This window comes from Mus pahari, chromosome 13, assembly GCF_900095145.1.
Source record: "Mus pahari chromosome 13, PAHARI_EIJ_v1.1, whole genome shotgun sequence".
In the NCBI taxonomy this organism is placed as follows: domain Eukaryota; kingdom Metazoa; phylum Chordata; class Mammalia; order Rodentia; family Muridae; genus Mus; species Mus pahari.
The window spans coordinates 85,514,106-85,537,053 of record NC_034602.1 but is presented as its reverse complement, the minus strand read 5'-3'; the positions used below and the strand labels follow the sequence as shown (position 1 = coordinate 85,537,053).

At 44.1% G+C, this 22,948-nt stretch overlaps 2 protein-coding genes across 3 annotated transcripts in view; one reads left to right on the top strand and one right to left on the bottom strand.

Moving 5' to 3' along the window:
* Window positions 1-20,874, bottom strand: part of Bmp2k (BMP2 inducible kinase) — a 104,679-nt gene extending 83,805 nt beyond the window's left edge. For both annotated transcript variants that reach the window (XM_021210741.2, XM_029545532.1), the window contains exon 1: window positions 20,430-20,874. In XM_021210741.2, coding sequence (XP_021066400.1) covers window positions 20,430-20,601 — 172 coding nt within the window. In that variant the 5' untranslated portion in view covers window positions 20,602-20,874. The remainder of the gene's footprint in view (window positions 1-20,429) is intronic.
* A 289-nt stretch (window positions 20,875-21,163) lies between these two features.
* Window positions 21,164-22,526, top strand: LOC110330271. Its single transcript, XM_021210288.2, has one exon. The coding sequence runs from the start codon at window positions 21,246-21,248 to the stop codon at window positions 21,654-21,656; it is 411 nt and encodes a 136-aa protein (XP_021065947.1). The 5' UTR covers window positions 21,164-21,245; the 3' UTR covers window positions 21,657-22,526.
* Window positions 22,527-22,948: the final 422 nt, after the last annotated feature.

The following is a 22,948-nucleotide window of genomic DNA, read 5'->3' as shown; positions in this document are numbered from 1 at the left end:
AATGACAGCCAGGAAGCACTGTTGAGAATGACAGCCAGGGAGCACTGGTGGGAATGACAGCCAGGGAACACTGGTGGGAGAACCAAGAAACAAACTGGAAAGTTACTTCCTTATTAAGAGAAAGTTCTGAAAATAACTGATAAAGACTCTGAGGAGGAGGTGTCAGTAAGACACTGGTATTTCATAAGGAAAACCTCACTTTGTTACCTATAACAACCATATGAACATACACACACACCTTATACAGCATGACAGTCTAAAAACAGGTAAAAGAGGATGTTCTAGTTTCTTACTCAGATGCTTTAAAAATGGGCTTTCCTTGCAACTAAGAGGTCAGTCGATGTGGTGAGAAGATCAAGTTTTTTCACGTTTAATAGCACCCTCATAGAAGCAGGGGTTAGGGGAGAGTTCCAGAGGGGAAACCGGGAAAGGGGATAATATTTGAAATGTAAATAAAGAAAATATCCAATAAAAAATTATGACTAAATAAATAAATAAATAAATAGTATTAGACATAGTTTGGTATCATACCTGTACCAAAAGCAAGAGAGCCAGGACTCTACAGTTATAAATTCTCAGGACTTATGTTTGTGAACTGACCCATCATATGGAGAATTTGCAGAGGAATAAACAGACTGGTAAAGTATCAGTACAAGGTAAAGAAAAATCAGTTAATTAGCATTACAAAATGTATATTTCTACCTTAAAGTATTTTGGACTTCCCTTAATGGATAAATGGAAATTCTTCGCAGAAAAAAAAAAAAAGATTTGACATTATATATTAAAGTTTTGTTATATATTCACCCTCCAAACCCTTATATGAAATAAAATATAATTTAGGATTTACATTTAGATATTTGTTGTACAGGAATAATGTCATTCAAATCTGAACTTTATGGTTAACCTTGCTGTTTTTTATTTTAAATGTTTAACTCATAATAAAAGTTCTATTTTCACTATGCAAAAATAGCTATTTTAATGTTTCCCTCTTCTGCTCTTGTTTTCTGTAGTACTGGGAACTGAAGTGATGGCTTCACGCGTGCTTTTCTAAAAAGTGATGTGCCAGTGAGTTAAACACCCAGTCCTGCTTCAGAACTGTAGCTGTACTGCAGAGTATAAGCCATTCCAACACAAAGCATTAACATGACTTGGTCCCAGGAAGCAAAACTCATTTAGAATACCTGGAAACTGAGCTAACCTGACATTAAATAACTTCCATACAACTACACCCCAGTCACCAAGTACTGAGGTAGTTAAATACACAAGCTAGACTAAGAAGGCTAGCATACAGAAAGCATTAACATATCTCCTGACTATCCACCAGGAAGCCAGAGTGTGTGGTAATTTCACATCCACCCCAATGAAAATCCCCCCCTTTTTTTTCATATGGGAGAAGACCCAGATCACAGTGAGCAGGATATGTGAACTCCCCTTTATCACGGCTCTGGCCCTAACACGCCAGTGCTTTCTCTGGCACTTCAACAATCTCAAGCGTGCCAAGGAAACAGTGCCTTCTGTAATTACTTCAGAAAAGGATACCAAGGAAAATCTCAACTGGAGCCAAAGCATCAGCAGAGGGCCTCTATCTGCTACACTGCAGGCCTGATACCAAAACCTTGGCTCAGGAAACATATACATATTTGCCCATTCTGTGTTAGCCCAAAGAAAAGCACACGCTACAGTGTTTCAAATACTTTTACCTTGAGTTACTGAAAACAAACAAGACTTTCAAACCCAAGGAGCAATCTGTAGAATTCTTCCCTTACAAAGAAAGCTTGTCTAGTTGCTATTTATCAGATCTGTCAGGCAGAGTGCAGCACATTTGCTCCCAAGTCCCTATGCTTAGTATTCCAGACTCAATGTGTCCTCTCCCCACTGGGGATGGAAACCCATCCCACATCACCACTGCTTTCCAACAACATGGACAATGGGAACACATCAATGAAGAAGTCTGTGTCTGACCTGGGTTAACAAGCAAAAAGTCTGTCACTACGGCTGAGCTGTTTGGGAACTTGGCTAAGAAACGTTATTTTGGTACTCTCTTGGATAGCATACTTGTGGCTTACCAGTGAGATCAAAGCACAGCATCGTCTGGGTAGAGCTGGTCAAACGCTTCTGTACAGCCTGGGCTCTGCCTTACAAAAGAGCCGCACTCTTGACAGAAAAGCCAGACACTGTGGCTCGAGAGATGGCTCAGCAGCTTCCTACTCTTACAAAGGAACAGGCTTGGTTCCCAGCATCTACGAGGGGCTTCTAACTCCAGTCCCAGGAAATCCAGTGCCCTCTCTGGCCTCCACATGTGTGCATACACTACACATACCTAAAAATAAGTAGTAATAACATAATATTTTTTAAAATTCTTTAAAATGCTAAATGTTCTCTTTTGTTAAAAGCCAGTCATACTGAGCTAGACCGTGTATATTAAACAATACACATTCAACATTACAATCAACGTGAAAAGCTCTCCCAATGACAATAGTTATATGCGCATCAGACACTGGAGGGAAGCACAGCCTGGGACATCAAAGGCACCATTGTTTAGATAATCATGAGGACTATAAATGGCTACAGACATTATGCAAATAATCCATTACTAAAATATTACAACAGTGTTTAAATCATGAATTTTAATGAATCAAAAAGCTGACTGATGAAAGAGGCCATGAGGCTTAAGGGAAGTGAGCAGGGGCGTATGGGAGGTTCTGGAGGGAGAGAAGGCAGAAACGCTGTGATTAAAACACAATCTCAAAAGGAGATACTAGCTCATATAGAAACAGATTGGAATATGTAACCAACTGCCTTTTTAACACTCCAGTTCCACATATTTCTCCCCTTCCTTAAACCCTCTCTTCAACTCTTTGTTGTTGTTGTTGTTGTTGTTTGATTTTTGTTTTTTGAGACAGGGTTTCTCTGTGTCGCCCTGGCTGTCCTGGAACTCACTTTGTAGATCAGGCTGCCCTCGAACTCAGAAATCAGCCTGCCTCTGCCTCCCGAGTGCTGAGATTAAAGGCACGCACCACCACGCCCGGCCTTCAACTGCTTTTTAACGACCGTGTACAAAGCTCTGGAATCCAGTCCAGCACAGAAAAAAAGAGGAAAAGAAGATGGGGTAGGTTTCTGAAAGGTATCCAACAAGTATATCCATTTTCCCTGTTTCCTTCCATCACATTTCCAGCTTCTCACCAGTCCTTTGGCCTTGGCTATCTTCCAGGAGTAACTAACCACTTTCTGACTGGATTTAAGGCCCACTCTGGAAGCTAGAACCCATTCTATTAATGAGCCATGGCTAGTTAGGCCATGGGCCTCAGGGCATCTGCTATCATCATTCTGTTAAGCTGACACAGCATTTCACTCCTAACTTATGGCTGTACCCCCACATCAGTACCTTGCCCATTCATCTCTCATCCGAGAAGTTTCTTCACTCAGGAGATGGCAATCAGCAGAGACTCCCAGCAGGTCAGCATGCAGAGGATGAAAGACTGCAGAGTGCTCAGCCCTAACTGGGCCATCTGTTATCATATTCTTCATCCCAAAGCTAGGATCACTGTGGGAGAGGGGGCAGGAAGACCATAGGAGCCAAGGTGGAGGATATCTTAGGAAAGCTGTCTTCCAGACACAGTGTGGAGCTGTGTTCTGAACTCGCTGCAGTTGTCACAACAGGAGCAGGAAGGCGACACTCAAGCCAGACAACACTATTGTACAGAGAGGAGAGGGGAGCAAGAGAGCCTGCCTCCACCTGAGATGCTACTAACATTTGAGGGCTGCTGGGAGAGGCAGGCAGCAACAGTGTGACCCTGCTAGGCTGACAATCTTCCCGAGTAGGCCAAGAGCAATAGAGCAACTTCTGGGTGGATGGGAGGACTGGGGGTCACAGTGGATGGGGAAATTCTCTAGGCAACTAGATTTCTGCAAATGTTCCAGCATAAAGCCGTGATAATACCACTGACATCTCTTATCTGTGTGAGCATAGTATTTAGAAACATTCTGATTAGATTTAGTTAAACTTTCAGACAGGACTAGGGTACAGCTGGGAAGTGCACTCGTTGCCTAACACGTGTATGCTGGATTTGAGTCCCAGCACTTCTAAAATAAAATAAAATTCAACAATTAACATGTGGGACAGAGCCAAGTGTCATGTCACAAGCAGAGGGTAGGATGTCATCAAAGCACTGAGTACTCAAGCATAAATTATCACTCAACTTAGTGACATGGACCTTAACGATGTGTGGTTGGCTTAAGGCAGGCATTTTACCTAAAAGACCAATTAGTCACATACGCTTTCAGATAATAAGTCCAGTGAAATTCTGTGAAGGTTTCTGGGCAAGAGAATTCACTGTGACTTCCCTAAAACTTCTTAAGTGGCAGGTTTAGTCACCCTTGAGAAGGAACATGGTCAGATTTTGCAAATTATTTCCAGAATCAAACAACTTATTTTATGATATAGAAAGTAATCAAGAAAGGAAATAAAGCAAGTCATTTTCATCACTGGTATAAGTTTCTACGGCTACCAACATTTATAAACTATTCCCATAACCTGTGAGGTGGCACACACCTTTAATGCCAGCACTCAGACAGAAGGAAGAGGTGGATCTCTAAGTCTGACGCAGTGTCTATGTAGCTGCAGCGACCTTCAACCCCTGGTCCTCCCCTCCTTCCTACCTTCCTGCAAGCACCGGCACCGCTTTCACAAGGCCTCGGCTCTGCTGAGGCCCACTCACTTTGCTTTGTCCACTCTCTTGTGCTCTTTCTCTGAGTACCATGGCTTAGTTGTTCTGTTTTAACCTTCCATGTGTCTTAACACAATCAAGTGAAAGAAGCCCACCACAGGCAGACAAATACTGCAGAGTTTCAATTATTGAAACCTCCTACCAGAGTCCAATTCAGAGACTAAAAGAATGGTGGCCAGAGTCTGGGGTAAGAGAGGACAGGAAGGTAACATGTGACAAAGAAAATAAAACTAAGTTGAAAAAGTTATTCCTATAATCTAGAAGTTACTTCCTGAGCCATCTCCTGTGACATTAAAGAGTCCATATATTAAAGCTGAGAGACTGAAGCAGGCTGGGTTTCTAGAAGGCACCCATTGTCCTTTGTCCCCTTCCACCAAATGATATGATTTCACATTTTGTGACTTAAAATATTTCTCTACTAACAAGAGTCACCTTTAGTTAGAGAAATTAATCCATTAAAAACATCCACACAAGACATTCCTAGATAGGGACTTTTATTTTATCTTTGATTCTCAGGCCTTAAAGTAAGTCTACAGAACCAACCGAGGGCAAATTATGATATCTCAAAGATCAGAATAATCAACATGATTTTTATAATGATGAAAGGTTACTTCACTCACAAGATGAGCATATGCTATTAAGCTTATGGAGTTTCAGGACCTAACTGAAGAAAACTTCACTGAATGAACTTTAAAAGGAGAGAGGCAAGCTGAGTCTGTGGCTCACACCAGGGATCTCGGCACGCCTGGACTCACACATGACGTCCCAGAGCAGCCTAAGCTAAAGCGTGGGACCCTGCTGCTACCACCCCGACACACACTGGGGGGAAGAGAAGAGAGAAAGAGATTATTCACTCGATAATGTGAACAACGATTTCCACATTTACATAGTATTCATGTATTATCAGTTAAACTCCCAACATTGAAGAAATACCTAGAATCCTTAATAGACCTAAAGTCTTCCCCTCAACACAGAATTACGATTCTTGAGATTGAAGATGAACCTGAAGACTGAGTTGCTGGGAGTTGCTGGTTATGGTTCTCACACAACAGGAACAATCAGGAACAAGAGGCAGGCAGAGGTCTCTGAGTTCTGCACAATGAGACCCTGTCTGTCTACTGATGATTCCTGCCATAACAAAGTGGGTGTTCACAGTGACCCTCGTGGATTCACAAGACAAGGTGGTCTGTGATAACAGAAGCTGTGACATCACCTCACCCTTGCTAGGAAGGCAGGCCTCAGGCCCCTTGAGGGAACAGCAGCTTAACAAACCCAGGTCAGCTGTCCAGCAGTGGGTTTGAGAAACACTGTATCAAAGGCTGGAGCAGCCAAGCTACCGTGAGAAAACAACACAGCTCCAGCAGCCAGCTCCTCAGACAGAAGCCCTCCTCACAATGCTCATTCACCAAGCCTGAATGCAGACAGATAGTTCAACTTCCCTCCACTCCCACATAAAATACGCTCTCTGCGCTTACCTGCATTTTCTTTCCTACAGTAGAATAGTCATTTTTAGAATTAATGGACTGAGTCAGTCACCTGTCTGTTGCTGCAACAAATTACCTAAAGGAATTAAATAAAGGAAAGAAGGTTTCTTTGGTCCCATGCCAGTTTAAGAACATAAAAATAAAACATAAATAAAGAAAGAACAAACTATTAAAATCCTCTAACCAAAACAACAACAACAACAACCAGAGGCAGATATTTGTGAGCCCTAAACAGGCAGTATCATTTGCAAAGTGTATAGTCCATACAACCAACAATACATAATAGCTCAGCCATAAACAACACAGATCTAATACAATGTAAATCATATATAATTTTAAATTTTCTGACAGTAACATAAATTTTAATAATATATTTCATTTGACTGAACATATATAAAATAATCTTCTTTCAATATATAACCAATATTACAAAACTATCAGGAGCTAGGTGTGTGGAACAGAGTACATATAGTATATGTAAGACCCTGAGTTCAATCCCAGGCACCAGCACACACACATACATATATTTAATATGAATATATATTTATGGATATTTATAAATATTATATATATATATATATATCTTTTACATTTTTCATAATAAAGCTTTAAAATCTTGTATTTTATGCATGCCATATGTATTAGACCAAACTAGCCAGCAGACACCTGTGACTACTAGCTCCTAACCCAGGACAGCTTTACCATACAGTATAGAAAAAGATTCTTGGGGGGAGGGTATAGGGGACATTCGGGATAGCATTTGAAATGTAAATGAAGAAAATATCTAATAAAATAATTTTAAAAAAGAAAAAGATTCTTACTAGTGCTAGGTCTATATATGTAAATCTGTAATATTATTTTGGCTGCATGAAGTATATAATGAAAATTCAGTTTCACATAGATGTAGATAAAGGCTACTTTTAATAATCTTCTTAGAAAATTATATATATATTATTCTGTCCTACTCAGGTAAAACACTAACAATTTGTTTCTTAAAGACCAGTTGCAATATGGCATCTGAAACCTTATCATTGACTTTTTGTACTGTTATATTTAATATCCTTGTGTTAATCGTGTGCTTTGTAAATGATGTGCTGGAAAATACAGCTCAAGCTATACAGCTGTTCCGTTATACAATTTTTTAAATTGCATTTGTTAATATCACCTGTCTCCTCAGCCGTTATAGTAATGAGGCTGTCAACGTTATAATGGCAGATAGACGTTCTCCAAGGTTATAATTGTTTTTTGAAAGTTCAAATTCCAACATTAATAACACCTGTCAGTTGTTTTCCCTAAATGACACTCACTCCAGCACTTGAGAGAACTGGCTGCCAGAACCCAGATCTAAATGCATAATCAATTTGTCAGCCATGCCTTCAAATAAAAATGGTATTCCAAAAGGCAGGATTCCGAAGGCTTTTTCTCAGTTATTCACCATTACACAGCAAAAGCAAGCCACATTTATTATGTCTTTTAATGATATGAAACACATAACCAGTTAGGTAATGAAAAGAAGCTCAAAATCACAAATGGTTAGGAACATGTGCATGAAAGCATGACACATCATTAGGGTACGCTCACAGAAATCACAGAACGTGGCCGAGTACTGGAGAGACGAGGAGACTGGAAAGCTGGGATCAGTGTGCACTGCTGGGACTGTAAACAGTACAAACACTATGAGAAGCAGAATGGAAGCCTCCAAAAACTAGGCACAGAATAGATAACAAAAAGTTGTACAACGAGGGATTCATGCGTGCCTGCATGTGTGCATACATACATGCATATATACATAGCAACATATGTACACAGCAATTGCAGCCTAAGGTAGAAAAAACCCAAATGTCCGTGAACAGGTGTACAGACATGCAAATGTGACAAAAATGAACATGGAGCAGCATCGGACTTTAAGGATGGGGAGCTGGGTTTGAAAGCGCAGGCCAGTGACCCTTGAGAGGCTTAGGCAAGCTGGTTCTCTACCTTTAAAAAAAGGGATCAAAGAAGGAAATTCTGAGGCAAACTATATCAGGGACTAGTCCTGAAGAGATGACACTAAGAAAGCCAGGCACGAAGGGACGAATGCTATCTGCTTCTTCTTCTAGGAAGTGTCCAGACTACTCAGATTCCTAGACAGACCAGTGCTTCTCAGTGGCTGAAGGGAGGGTCAGGGCTTCCATTTAGGACGGACGGACTCTGCTCACCCTTTCCAGCCCTACAAGCACTGCTAGGCGCTGCCTTGCTGGGTTCAGCTCACAAAACTGGTGCAGTTCTACATGGCATACCATGAAGAGCACGTACACATTATCTCATGTAGGGCAGAACTTCTCTAGCAGAAGAATTACAGATTAATTCAAAAAAGCTGGGTGTGGTGGTTTGAATGAGAACTGTCCCCCAGAGGCTGATGTGTTTGACCCCTTGGTTCCTAGCTGTTGGTGCTGTTTGGAAAGGTTATGGAATTTCAAGTCATGGAGCCTGTTTGGGAAAAGTACATTAATGGGATGTCAGGGGTGAGAGTTTCTGTGTGTTCCATTCACTGGGCCCTTTTCCCTCTACCTTCCCCCATCCTGCTTCCTAAGGAAGCTGAGATGTGATCTCTCAGCATCCTTCTCCAGCTGCTACACCTTCCCTGCCACTATGGACCTCTGACCCACTGGAATTGTAAACTCATTTTAAACTTTCAGAATTAATCAGTCTGCCTCAAAAGCTGTAGCATCTGATTGATGATCTTCAAAAAGAATAAACAAGCTTTAACTCTGAAACTCAAGATGAAAATGTTTAGGAGCACTGCCCCTCCCCATACTCCTCCACCATTAAAAGCTCTAGCTGTCTTTCGGGGGCACCGAAGTCCTCCAGTCTCCTGACACTAACAAGCAAGTACACAGGGCCTATGCGAGGCATACACATTAGAGGAAGTGCTAGGGTAGAGCCATGGGTCCTAAGGTCGCACTACCCTCTAACCAACACCAGCACTGTGACTCTGGGCTCCATCACCTACTTCCCTTCCCGTAGTTAAAAATGAGGGAACTAAAATTAAACAAGCAGTTCAATTATGAAAATCTGATGGAGCGCTAGCATTTTCTAAAGACTGTCAGTCCGACAATACTAATTCTATTCAATACAATGTTTAGATCATTTTCAAAAGGAGACTGATGTGTTATCGTTAATTCTGGATTTTATACACCAGACACGAATCTTATCTCTAGTTTTCCAAAAGGTGAAAATCAATAGACCTGACTTCACATCATCCACTGTGGCTCTTACAATCTGACTATGAGATGCACTCAAATGGGTAAGTTTTGTACTCAGTCCTTAGCTGTTAGCAGCATTCAGAGGTGTGGACGTTTTAGGGCAGGGAGGGACGGGTCTATGAGGGTATGATTTGACAGTCATCCCTATTGTGCTCTCCCCTTCTCTCTGGCTCTGTGCAGCATGAGGTGAGCCACTCTGCTGCAACGCACACTCCTTGCTACTCTGTCTCCGTGTTGTCCCAGAAGCCATGGCTAAGACAAGTCTCTGTTAAATTGTCCTCTTGGGCCACCTGTCACAGCAACATTAACTTTCTGAGATGCCTGTAGCTTTCCAGCAAACAGCAGTACTGGGATGCAAAAACACTGTTTGTGTCTTGTTCTACAAATTCATGAGATTCATAAAAATCTGATTTTGAACAATGAAAAAAATTTCATAAATGTGTTTCCTACATCTTCTTTGGATCAAACTATCACAAATACATAGTAAATAAATAAATAAATAAATAAATAGAACCCTGGAGAGATGGCTCAGTGGTTAAGAGCACTGATTGAGGCCCTGAGTTCAATTCAGCTACCACATGGTGGCTCACAGCCATCTGTAATGGAATCTCTGATTCCCTCTTCTGGTGTGTCTGAAGACAGAGCACTCACATATCAAAATACATGAATAAGTAAATCTTTAAAAAAAGAGAGAAAGAAAATCCAGACCTGGGAGGGTTGTCTTCTGCTTTGTTTTTTTTTTTTTTTTTTTTTAAAGACAGGATCTCATAATAAAATTCTGAGCAATACTCCTGCACCACCCTCTTAAGTCTAGGCCCCCATGAGCTACCACATCTAGGTTACTTGCATAGATTCAAAATCTACCCTTGAAATAAGATAATAAAAAAAATAATAATTGTTCGAGTATGAATAAGAAGTACTTTTAAAAGAGAAAAGAAATGAAGAGAAAGAAAAGGACTCATGTTGAAGGTTTGACCCAGCTGGAAATCACTGAGGAGTGACTGAATCACGGGCTCTGATGACACCCATGGGTTAATACACTGAATTATAGTCACTAATTCAACAAGTTCTTGGGAGGTGATGTACTAGGAGCCAGGCCTGTCTAAAGAAGAAGTGAGCACTGGGGTTGTGCCTGAGGTCCCACACCCTTCTGTGTCTCTGAGATGAACAGCTCCACCTCACCAGCCCAGAAACAAAGTCAGGGGCCACAGGCTATCTAACGGTCTGCCTGATACCATGAGCCCAAGGTCCCCCCTCTTCTCTTTACAGCCTTCCCATGAAGAGTCAGCACAAAAATGAAACTGTAGCACTGCCTTTACTAGATTAGAAATTAAAAACACTCGTTTGGGTTGAGATTCTGAAGTTTTTCACTTGGAATATATAAATAATATTTTGATAAAAGGGTTTTTTTTTTTAATGCCAAATACTTATCAGTCCACTTGATTATTTGTGAAGATTTGAACTGGGCAGGTTGGATCAATTAACCATAGCACTGTACTAATGAGATTCAGAACTTACTATACTCCTAATGTTGATCCACCATATATAGATAGATAGATCACAAATCTTTGATATCCACATTACTGCAATTAGGTATCTTATAAAGTTGTTAGTCATCAGAGAAGACATCGTCAAAAGGTTACGCACAGCTCAAAACATGTATTTACCCTAATTCTGAAAAAAACAGAAAAACAAAAAGTATGCAACCTAACCTGTACCATCACTTTCCTGACACCGAGGATAGAACACTAACTAGCATCCAGCAGTCGTCTATGAGGCAGGCCACAGAATGAAAGTGAGCCACTGCTAAGACCACACTTCCTAGGGAAACACTTCACAGGATTCAGTTGTGAAATGTTTCACTATTTTGCTTAATGATTTTAGTATAAATATCTTAATGATTCCAGAGTGAACAGTAAAATCTAGCCTACTGATAATCTCATTCACAAGAAGACAGTTAAGTGTGTAAAAGTCCAAGCCAGTCCTAACAACGCTCCAGCCAACAAGCCCCTGGGAAAACAAGTAACTTAGCATTTAGGCAGGGAAGGGGGGTGTAAGAACTCTTTTACTCTTAGAAATCAGGTATAGAAGAATGTCAAGATAACGATGATGTGCTATGTGCTATGAACAAAACGGTATACACCATGGCTGTTCTCTTTGACCTGGTGCTAAGATTACAAATGTCCTAATCTGAAAGAAAAGTCAAGATCTAAGGTGATAAGATAGAACTAAGTAATTCCAATGTGGCCTGCTCCAATTAGGAGTCCCAAAGCTAGAGGAGAGCCTCAAAAGATGTTCCCCTCCCTCCTGACCTCTTATCCTCTCAGCCACCCATCCAATGAAACCTAGGTGCTACCCCACCCACCCACCCACCCCACCCAAGTGATGGCCACATGCAACTGACCTGTCTCCAAAAGGATTCTACCATAAGAAGAATTACACACCACCCAGTTAGAACCACCCAGCTCCTAATATACAGCAGTAATGACTTCCTTTAGTACGGTGATACCAGTCAAGGGGCCTCAAGCAAGAACATTTTGAAAGCCACACCTAAATAAAAGTTAAGAAAACTTAAACAAAAATTAACTAGACGTGTAAACAGAAAAAAAAAAAAAAAAAAAGCCCAAAATTCAAAACCCAATCTCATGCAGTGCTTCTGTCCACCTAGTTAATACTATACCTACACTGTTACAAAGTACCTCCTTCCAGTCCCTTCCCATTTCCGTTTCTACCAAAGGACATAAAAGTAGGGCTGGGGGCTGGGGGCTGGGGCTCAGGGGCAGTGTGAAGGAATGGAGTAAGGGAGCAGGGGAACAACCGTCACTGCAAACCAGCAGGGACAGGCAGTCATATCCAATGCCAGTGAGTGTGTCTGCTCACGGTAGCGTTTACTAGACCTCTGGTCATGTGGAAGTCAAAGACTCACTTTTCACAAACACACTGAATGCCTACTGTGAGTACAACAATGTAAAGGTAACAGAGGACAAGCCAAATCCTAAATGAGCTACATTTTAAAATAACAAAAAACTTTTATTAAAACAGAACAAAATTGAGGAACAGATGAGAAACAGATGCCACACCTAGGGCCATAGGTTGAAACAGGTTTCAGGAGCAAACAAAAGATTTGCTGTAAGAAACTGTATTAATAAATGCCTCCTACAATACCCAATTTCAACAAGGGGCAGGGGACACCACAACAGGTATCCGCACTCCAGGCAAATGTAACAATACAAGATAAATAAAACGGAAATGTCTTGGTCTCTCCTGCCAATTATATCAACATACCACAGGCTGGGTGATGGACCAACCAGGGCTTCTTAACCTTTGTCCACCCATAAGCCTCTTCTGCCTAAGAAAGGTACTCAGTATGCAAAACAGACACTCCAATCACGCTTCAGTAACATCCAATTGTACAGAAATGTAAAGGAATCTTTGGCGCACACAGCTTCCCATTTATTAAAATAAAAGCAAATGTATGTACTAAAGCGGTGAGTGTCCTCATTTGCTTATATATAAGGAATCAGATCTTGGCTAAATATTTGATTCTTCAGAACACAAAGTATTTTCAATGTTTGTCCGCTGATTGATATTTCCACTTTATAGTTGTTGACGATGAGAACACTGTCTCATATAATACGCAGTACAAAATGGCAAACATGAGTTTGGGGCCAATTCAGAAATTGTCAGAAAGTCTGCCATAGACTCAAGTCAAAATTCATTAAACAATTTTTTTTAAGCAAAAATCAAACCAACAATTCAAATGATAACTTTTAAACATTCTAATGTAATGTAATACAACCCAAGTATAAACTAATTTGATATGAGGAATGGCAACAGGAAAATCCTACACCTTTGTTTTTCTGTAATTAAAGCACTGTGTTTCCAGCAAAGCAGAGAAGTGTGTTCAGTAAAAGCACTGCAACTCCTAACATCGTCTCTCCACTGGAGCCCAGAGGTTGCAGGCGGTGTCTGGTGGTGGTGCATGGCAGAACAGCATGCGCTAGGCAAGGTGTGCATGCTCTGTGCTCGGATCCCAGACTGCAGAGGAGGCGGCCACAGCAACAGAGGCCTCCGGAGTACATGGGAGGCTTTACACCTTGATTCTCAATTAATTTTTAGTCTTTGGTCATTCAGAAACCTTTTACTGTTGCCAAAATTCTTCACTCCCACACACACCCACATGCACTGTTACATAAGCCATGGGGTGGTGACCCACAGTTTAAGAAGCTGGGATAAACAAAACATTCATTTCTCACAGTTCTAGAGACTAGGTGGCCTGAGATAAAGATGCCGGGGGATTCAATGTGGCAACCAATGTCAGAGAAGTGTGGGGCTGTTCTGAGAGCAAACTGTCACAAGGCTAGGACAGGCTTTCACTAAAAAAGTTTAAAACTAAGCTTGACTCTGAGCTCTGCTCACACTGACCGGCCTCTAGCTGACTGTGCGCTGCTGGGTATGTCATATGATCCCATTTTCAGTCTTCTCATACACTGAATCTATGTTTCAGTGAGGGAATGTTTCCTAAGAATCTAACTCATCACAGAAAGAACAATTATAAGCACTGGGTATGCAGGAGAGGACAGCAGCCAAGGACCTGGGAACCTGAAGACCTCGCCTCCTCCTCTGCACTCACAGGCACATGGTAAAACGATCTCACAGGCGCACAGGGTGTGCCTTTCTCTGCTTTCATTTTCTGTGCTTTTCTTTCTCAGAAGCCACCTCTTCAGAATAAAGCAAGCTATGTCGGCAGGATGAGGGGACTATGCACAGATCCCCAGCTGGTCTTGACGTTAGAGTGATTCAGTGAGATGACACTCAGAATTAGCTTGCCTTCACAAAAGTTTAAATAAATAAATAGATAGATAAATAAATAAATGCAGAGTCTCCGGGCCTGAGTAAAAGATTTTGATAGTCCAATAAAGAGCCCTTCACTGGCACTTTTCAACTTACAAATTACGTCTTCAATTATATTAAAAACATGCGGTTTGAAACAGAATCCAGGGCTGTGAGCTCCCTCAGTGGGTCAAAGCACCTGCCCACAAGAACTGAGTCTTCGAGGTCCCATGGAAGAAAGAGAAAACCAGTTCCCAAAAGTTTGCCACTCTGACCTCTATATGGGTGCTGTGGCATGCACCAGCGCTCTCAAGTCTACAATAATCATGAATAAAATGAAATACATTTATTTTTAAAAGTCAAACATCATCACAGTTGAATGACCATGGAAGAGTACAGGAAACTGTAAATACAGCAGCAATTAGGATTCTTTCTAGCCATACGCCTTTGATTCCAGCAGTCAGGAGGCAGAGGCAGGCAGAGCTCTGAGTTCCAGGCTAGCATGGTCTACAGAGTGAGTTCCAGGATAGCTAGGTCTACACAGAGAAACCCTGACTCAGAGAGAGAGAGAGAGAGAGAGAGAGAGAGAGAGAGAGAGAGAGAGAGAGAGAGAGAGAGAGACAGTTTCTAGTTCCCCAAAGTTTACTATCTCCTAGGAGAGATAAGAGACCAACAATAAATAACTATCGTAGTGTTTTTAAGGGCTAACATGATTACATTTCAAAGCAAAAAACTGAATGTGATACGACAGATGAAAGCCAATGGCCACAGGTGTCCAGAGAAAGGACACAGCTACCATAACCATTACTTCCGAGCAGGGATTACACCAAGTAAAGTGACAGGCAAACCCAAATGTAAGTCACAGAGTCACAGGAAGCAGAGCAGCACACTGAGGCTGGAGCAGAGTCCAGGGGTGAAACCGTGAAGGTGGGTCTCAGAGTACCGAGGGCTGCGACGGCCAGGCCCAAAAACAGATCAAGCAAGCACAGCTCCCCGCCCCTTCTTGAAACAGCCCAGGTTTCCAGGCATCAAATCCATACTTGTCTAACGCGTGGCTCCAGGCACTGCAGTGAGGGTATCAGGTCCCACACACCCAAGTCCCACTAGGCATGTCTTCTCAGATACCTCGACAACTCTAGAACTGCTCGGTAGTTCCCCAAATCTGTCCTGTACTTAGCAAATGCTACCTCCTTCCGAAAACAGTATAGTATATACAAGCCACGTTGACCCTTCTCACCTCCTCAACAGACCCTCCAAGGCCCTTACATTTAAACACAAACGTTTTAATCTCCACTCTCTCATTTTTAGTCATTTCACTTTACACATTTCTCAACCATTTTCTATCTAGAGAAAATCAGTTACCGTTTTAAATTATTCATTAGCTTCCTGTTACATTTTAGATAAAACCCAAGCTCAGCCTGCTGAGCAAAGCCCAGTACCCCAGTTCGCCCATCACCACCACCTCGGAGCTATCTTCAACATGATCCAACATCATGGTCCGCAAGACCCTGCTCAACAAGAGCATCTCCATGGTTCACTGCTCTGAGCACGTTCCAGCTCCTGAAGGCCTTCCTCACCAGGGCCTGCTCCTTCTCGTCCTACTCTACAACAGCCCTCTCTCCACCTCTCACTCACTAATGCTTCCTCCCTGCCCTATGGCTTCTGCTAAAGTGTTGAAAGGCTCTTCTTCATTCCCTAGACTCGACCATTCTCTCTAAGGCCATATGCTTTCTCTTCACTTTTAACCACATTAACCAAGAGGTCTCTACTTCTTTAACATTTGTCTTCCGCATTACACTACAGGTCCTACTGAGCTAGAGAATGGCTGTACTTGTTATATGAGCCACGCTTAATACAAACGTGGAACCCAACAATCGCTGATATTTCTGTGAAACTCTCCCTTCTATCCTTCCTGTCCTCTCCTGGTAACATTAACTTAAGTCTCTGGGTAGCCAAAGATGATTTATTCCAGTAAGATACTCAAATTCAACATTTCCTACTGACTTTACTGCAAAATTAAGTGTACAATATGTTACTACTTTCCTATAAAATTAACAATGAGGCGCAGCTAATATTCAGCTTAGATTCACTCACTCCACACAGCTAATGCTTAGAAGGCATTATGTTTACAGAATTCTGTAATTCTCTAATTACTGAGAGCAGCATAACCATACAGTAGGGATTCCCCTCTCCATGCTCTCAGTGCCATGCCTATTCGGCCCAGGTAACCTCAAGATTAATTGGCTCAGCCCATCAGCCATGTTATACTCCTGACATCCCCTTTAAGGCCATTCTCTACACTAAATATGTGGGCGGAAAAAATAACCATCCACAAGAACCAACTTCCTGAGAGTGGTGTGTGGCAAGCACTCACACTTTGGGAAGAGCTGGCAAGTTTTGGGACTCAGTTACATAGCAAGTGTGAGGCCAGAGGGAGCTACAGGAGACCGAACAAACAAACAGAACCGAACAAACAAACATTCTTCCTGCTCCCCTACACAAGCATCAAAACCCTTCTTTGGATGGACAGATGGACAGCAAACCAGCCCTCCCTCTTAATGAGAGCTGAAAGGCTGTACTGAGTTATCTGTGCTTGACAAGTGGATGTCATTTCACGCTAAGACAGGCAGGTGACTCTGCCTCATTTAAAAGCTCTAAGTCAGGATCAGTTCAACTCCTGAAACTGAGTCACTTTTTGAGAAAACACAAAAAAAATGCCTCGCTATGGTATCGGTCCTAAAACTTTCAGTAGAAACTGAAAGGGGGGGGGGGAATTAAGCACTTTCAAGCATGTATATGGTTTCACAGAGAGAACTGCACCAACAGTTTAGTGCACACAGAAGTGTGCCCCTGAAAATGCTTTGGTTGCAGCTAAGGTACTACTCAAATCCATGCACACATGTGTATGACAAGAGCTGGTCACCATTTCAGCACTCTGTCACCTTTTCAACTTGCTGAAACTCCCCAAGTCCCTATTCTTGGCACTTATTGTCACTTGCAGATATAACGAATGGGCGGAAAACTGAATCTCTTGACTTGCATGTTCCTACTTTAGCTCTCATATTGTCAGCAAGGGTCCTTTCCAGACTGTGTAGAGTGTAATCTGCTTCTCAGTTGCTTTTTACTGGTGATCTCTGTGTTTAAAAAGGTTCCTGAGCACGGCGCAAGCTAGAGTACACAGGTGCAAGAAACGTTCTGGTTCTCCCACAAAGAAACCTTGTGAGATGATCTTCATTTTGGCCTGAGCTAGAGATATGATATGCTAATGAACCACTAACAAGACACTAAACAAGGTGTCTTTAAACACAAACACACAAAGGATAGGCACACATATAAATCAGCCGACAAGGATGCTGCGAAGCAAGGCTCTGTGGTATCTAACCCTGCCATTTCCCCTGGAAGCAGTGACTCAGTATTTGCTAAGCCAGTATTCATTCCAACTTGTAGAACACAGTCAATGACAGAGTAAGACAGAGAGTAGTATACTGAAAAGACAAGCGGTCACTCAAATGCCATGCCTCTTCACACACACTCACCTCAAATGACAAGCAAGTCTGTCAATTATTGATCAATCATATTTATATGTGGACCAGACTTGTGCCTAGCATCTCACCTAACCTGCAGAATGACGAAAAATAAAGTGAATGGTCTTTTCAGTTGTGTGCTCTAGAAAGGGAAGACCAGCTCATCAGAAAGAAGCCCAGGGCCCTCCCTGCCTTCTGGATATTCAAACCTGACCCAGGAGCCAAGGTGTAAACACAGGAAATTCCATCTTTCATAAAAGTTCCTTCAACCTTTGCTTCCACCTACCACCCGATCACTCATTAAAGCCAAGTAAGTACCTATTTTCCGGTTGTTTTTTGTTTGTTTGTTTGTTTGTTTTTGAGACGTGGTCTCTCTCTATAGCCCTGCTGTCTTAGAACTTATTATGTAGACCAGGCTGGCCTTGAACCCACAGAGATCCACTTGCCTGGTATTAAAGGAGAACACCACCACGCCCAGCAATTAATGAAATAAATTTTAATGAGGCAGAAACCAAAACGTAAAGAGCTTGCCAAGCAATTATCAGGACCTAAATTCGGATCCCCAGTTTCCAAGGCACTGTGGCCTTCTTCTGCCCCCCCGCCATGCTACCAGAGAAAGAGAACAGGTGGATGGATCCCTGGCACCCACAGGCTGTCCAGTCTAGGCAGCCTAGCCCAATGTATGCGCTCTGAGTGCAATGTCTTAGAAACTAAGGTGGAAAGCAAGTGAGGGAGACACTTAACGTTGCTCTGCACACAAGTGTACACAGGTATACACATGCATGCACCCACAGGCATGCACACACAGGGTACACACCACAAATATCAAACAGAAACGCTTAAAGCAAAAGTCAGCGAAAGTCATGCATGTTGATAACAACCTGCGTATGAGCCCAGCACTGGAAGGCTGAAGCAGGAGGATGGAAAACTCAAGGCTTGACTAGTAACTTTAGCATAACTCTGTCTTAAGTCTGGTGGGACGGGCTTGCCTTCCTGTGTGTGTCCTCACATGCACGTGCACACGCACGCGCACACACACACAAGTGAACACTCTAACAGTGCTTTGTTACTGAGTGTGGGGTAACAGAGTGAGGGCTATGTTAAGATTTACAGTCTACTGATGAAATGTTAGTACTTTTCTTAATACTAAGAGACCTGAAACTCAGTGAGAAGGCCTAACACTATTCAAGCTACACTTCCCTGAACTACTGAACAACTGACATATACTCATGAGTTGACAGCCACCAATGCTAACACCTACCCAACTTAGTCCACACTTGAAATTCCTGTGGAATCAATAGCTAGCAAAGTTTGCAATGGGATGAATCTATCAAAACCACTCAGAAACCCTTCTGAAAATCTGGCAATCTGTCCCTCCACTTCACCGAAGTTCAGAAAGGGGGCTGGGGGTTAATATGAACAATGGCCTACAAAACCAAGACACACACCCCTGATAATGCAAGTCTGCTTCCCCTTTATTCTATAGACAGAAGCCTCAGCTCTTTCTTGTGCTGATTCCTATTGTTCATGGAATTTCAAAACTACAAGTGGAAGCTGCCTTGTTTTTCAAACCATGTCAACACAGAATTTCAAGACGGCTCCCTACAGTCTCTGGTTTTCTTATGCTTATTTTTAAAAGTCACTTACATACCAACAAGAGGTTATTTCTCAGGGACTTTTTTTCAACATATTTCTTAATATTCCGCATTCAAAATTTCAGAGGTCAAGGCATGCAGTAAGAAAACAGAAAGTATTTTCTACAAACCAATCACACCAGAGATACAAAACTAAAATCAAGAAATTTTTTTTAACACGGAGCAAACTTTGTTTTTCCTAGCTATGCTTTTACACGCTGTCATAACCTCCTTCAGACAATAAAAGAGCCACCAATACCTCACATGGGAAAGTTAAACTGTTCCACTTTGCCTGTTAAAAGTACTAACAAAATGACACTGAGAGGACAAAAACAGGACCTTGTGTGGAGAAGATTCTAAACAACGAAGATAAACGTGCTTCAAGTTTACTCCCACACACCACCCCTATGCAGCCACTGAACTTGGAAGACCGTGCCAATACACACACACACACACACACAGAGAGAGAGAGAGAGAGAGAGAGAGAGAGAGAGAGAGAGAGAGAGAGAGAGAGAGAGAGAGAGAGAGAGAGAGAGAGAGAGAGAGAGAGAGAGAAAGGCAGACAGACAGACATATTATCTGCACACATATAGCCATATACAGTGGTTTGGGAGTCCTGTTTTGGTTTGGTTTTTAGCAGAAACAAACCCCAGAGGAGTCCACCGCCCTGGAAGTCCGGGAGGCTCAGACCCAAAAGCAACGCAGGACACCGGCCAGACAGTGTCCCAGCACTGCTCCATCTGACCCTCTAATGAGTCACGGGTCCAATCATGACACCACATCACTTACTGGGACGTCTTCTATTTCTTTCCTCGCGCCAGGAAGAACAGAGAATGATTTCAAACTCCTAAGCAGGCAACCGTGTCCACACCGGAGCTGCCAGCGGCTTCACGCCGGAGCCACTGTCCAGCCGCCGCCGGGCCGGCCCCGCAGCCGCCGCCACACCCCAGCCTCCCTCACCTGCCTCCCGCCGCGCCCGTACCTTCGGCCAGCGACTCCTCCAGGGTGACCTGGTAGCGGCCGACGGCGAACACCCGGACCCCCATGGACGAGCTTGCGAAGCCGCCGCCGAGCCCGGCGCCCGCGGCCCCGCCAGCCGCCGACCCGCCGCCGCCGCTGCCCTCCGACTTGGGCATCCGAGAGAACTTCTTCATGGTCCCGCCGGCGCGCTGGAGGGCACCAGGAGGGCACTAGGGCGCGCGAGCGCGAGAGCCCGGACCCGCGCGTCGCGCAGCGGAGCGCCGGGCGCGGCCGACTGTCTTCGAGGGGTCGCCGCCCTTCGCGCGCGCGAGCGTCCGTGCGCAGCGGCTCGCCGCGCCTCACATTCCGCGCGTCCCGAGCGCGCAGCCCCGGCCGCCCGCTGCAGCTGCCGGGCGCCCGCAGAGCCAGCGGGGAGGGCGGGGCCGGGGCGGGGCCGGGGCGGGGCCTGGCGCGCGGGGCGCGAGCTGCCCGGGAAGAGGGAGGGGCCGGCCGAGGGGGGCGTGGCGCTAGGCCCCGCGGCCTGCGCGCCCTGGAGACCGCAGCTCGTCCGCGCCGGGCTCACACCGATGCCGCCCGCCTCTTGCGGCTGTTGGGGGGCGCGGCGCCGGTGCCAACCGCTTGCAGTGCCGGGCGCCGCGCGCAAGCGCGCTGTCCCCGCCGCCGGAAGTGACGGTTCCGGCCCGGGTCACGTGGAGGAGGAGCGGGCACACGGACGTGGGGGCTGGGGCTAGGGGTGAAGTCCGGGGTCCCGGTTATTAAGGAGGTGGTCCCCACGCGGGTCGGTGGGGCTGCTCGGGTTGGAATGGTGTGAGTCGCTATGGGGTCCTTTAATGCCGTCAGCAGCTTGACCCACTCTTGGAAGCTGCCCGCCTCGAGTCTCAGCCAGTTTTCCAGACTCTCTCCGGAGAGGATCGGTTTTCCAGGCTCCCCGGAGCGTGGGCGGAAGAGCGGCGCGAAGCTCGCAGGTTCCCACGGGGAGACTTGCGAAGCCCAGGTGTCCTCGCACTGTACCGGATGTTTGCTCTCCGAAGGGTTCTGCGGTTTAAGAATTACTTGGGAGAGCTTTAAAAGCCCTCTGTGTACACTGTCGGAGCCGAGCGATTGTGTTCAGGAACAGGTATTAAGATCATTTTTAACGATCATTAATCGCCATTGGCTGGGGGAAGATGTAACCCTGCTGCCCAAGGTCACACAGCTGGCTTGTGGCCTGGAGCATCAGAAGTCTTAGTTAACTCGCTTTCAGCCATTCTGAAAAAGTAGGTTAGGGTCAGATCCTTAGTCCAGTCCTGCAGATTTAGGACTGTTTGGAAACAGGCAGCAATTTCTGACCCCACCCGAACAAAAGATTCTCCCGTTGGAAAAAGAACGACTGATTGCCTCACTTTTCATAAACTGCAAGAGTCTCATGCCTGCGGGATGGGCACAGGAATTCGGTCAGAGGGCATGTGGGAGTAGAAGGACGGCAAAATGGAGAAAATGTAGAAAGAGAAATGGATTCTCGCTCCAGCCCACCTCCTGAACATGGAGTCAACATACAGCCTGAACTGGCCTGGACCTCATTAGCTACCAGAGATAGCCTTGAACTTGTGATCTTCCTGTCTCTGCCACTGTGCCCCCTAGTACTGGGATTGTGAGAAGCCTCACCATCAGGCCTAGCTTGGCCTCCTCTCTATAGAAAATAGGTTCGGTAGCCCGAGGCTAATCCTAGCTGAAGAAAGAGAACCACGAATCTGAGGCCAGCCTGGAATGCATGCCAAGATCTTTTAATTTAAAGTAATAATAGCTGTGCTTGAAGTTTCCAATTTCTTAAGCTAAAAATCTGGATTTTTTTTTCCTCCACCCATAATGTAACATTTCTCCAGTTTTCTCAGATATCAGCCTGATGACGTTTTTTCTCGAGAACACCACTGTTTTGTCTTTTTAATGAGGTACAGTGGTAATGAGGGCAGAAGCATTAGGAAATGTGCTTAAGCAAAAGACGTTCCGCTTCTAACCCTCTGTTCACTCTTCCCTCTGCTGTTTGAAGAGAAGCTGTTTGTCCGACTCTCACAGGGCTCCAGATTCAGGCATCTCTGCCACATAACCCACTAAACTGACATTCTTCATCCAAAGGCCTGACATTTAAAGTACATTCCAGCTCAGTGGAAGTCAGATTACATGTCAGATGATTGATGTGTTGTGGCACTTGGGAGTTTCCATTTAGAAATGAGCTGGCCATCTTCCTTACTGTGAGGAGTCACTGGAGCCGCCTTTCTCCAACAGTTAGTTGTGTTTTTCAAGCAGAATAGTGGAGAAATGTAGTCATTTTGTGCGATTCAAAACTGGATTCGCTTAACAAGCAGTTTGGGCCTCACATAACCTCATCAGAAGAGGAGAGTAAAAACCATAACCACAAGGCCACCCTTGCTTGGTAAAGAAAAGCACTTCCGACCGGGCGTGGCGGTGCATGCCTTTAATCCCAGCACTCGGGAGGCAGAGGCAGGCAGATTTCTGAGTTCGAGGCCAGCCTGGTCTACAGAA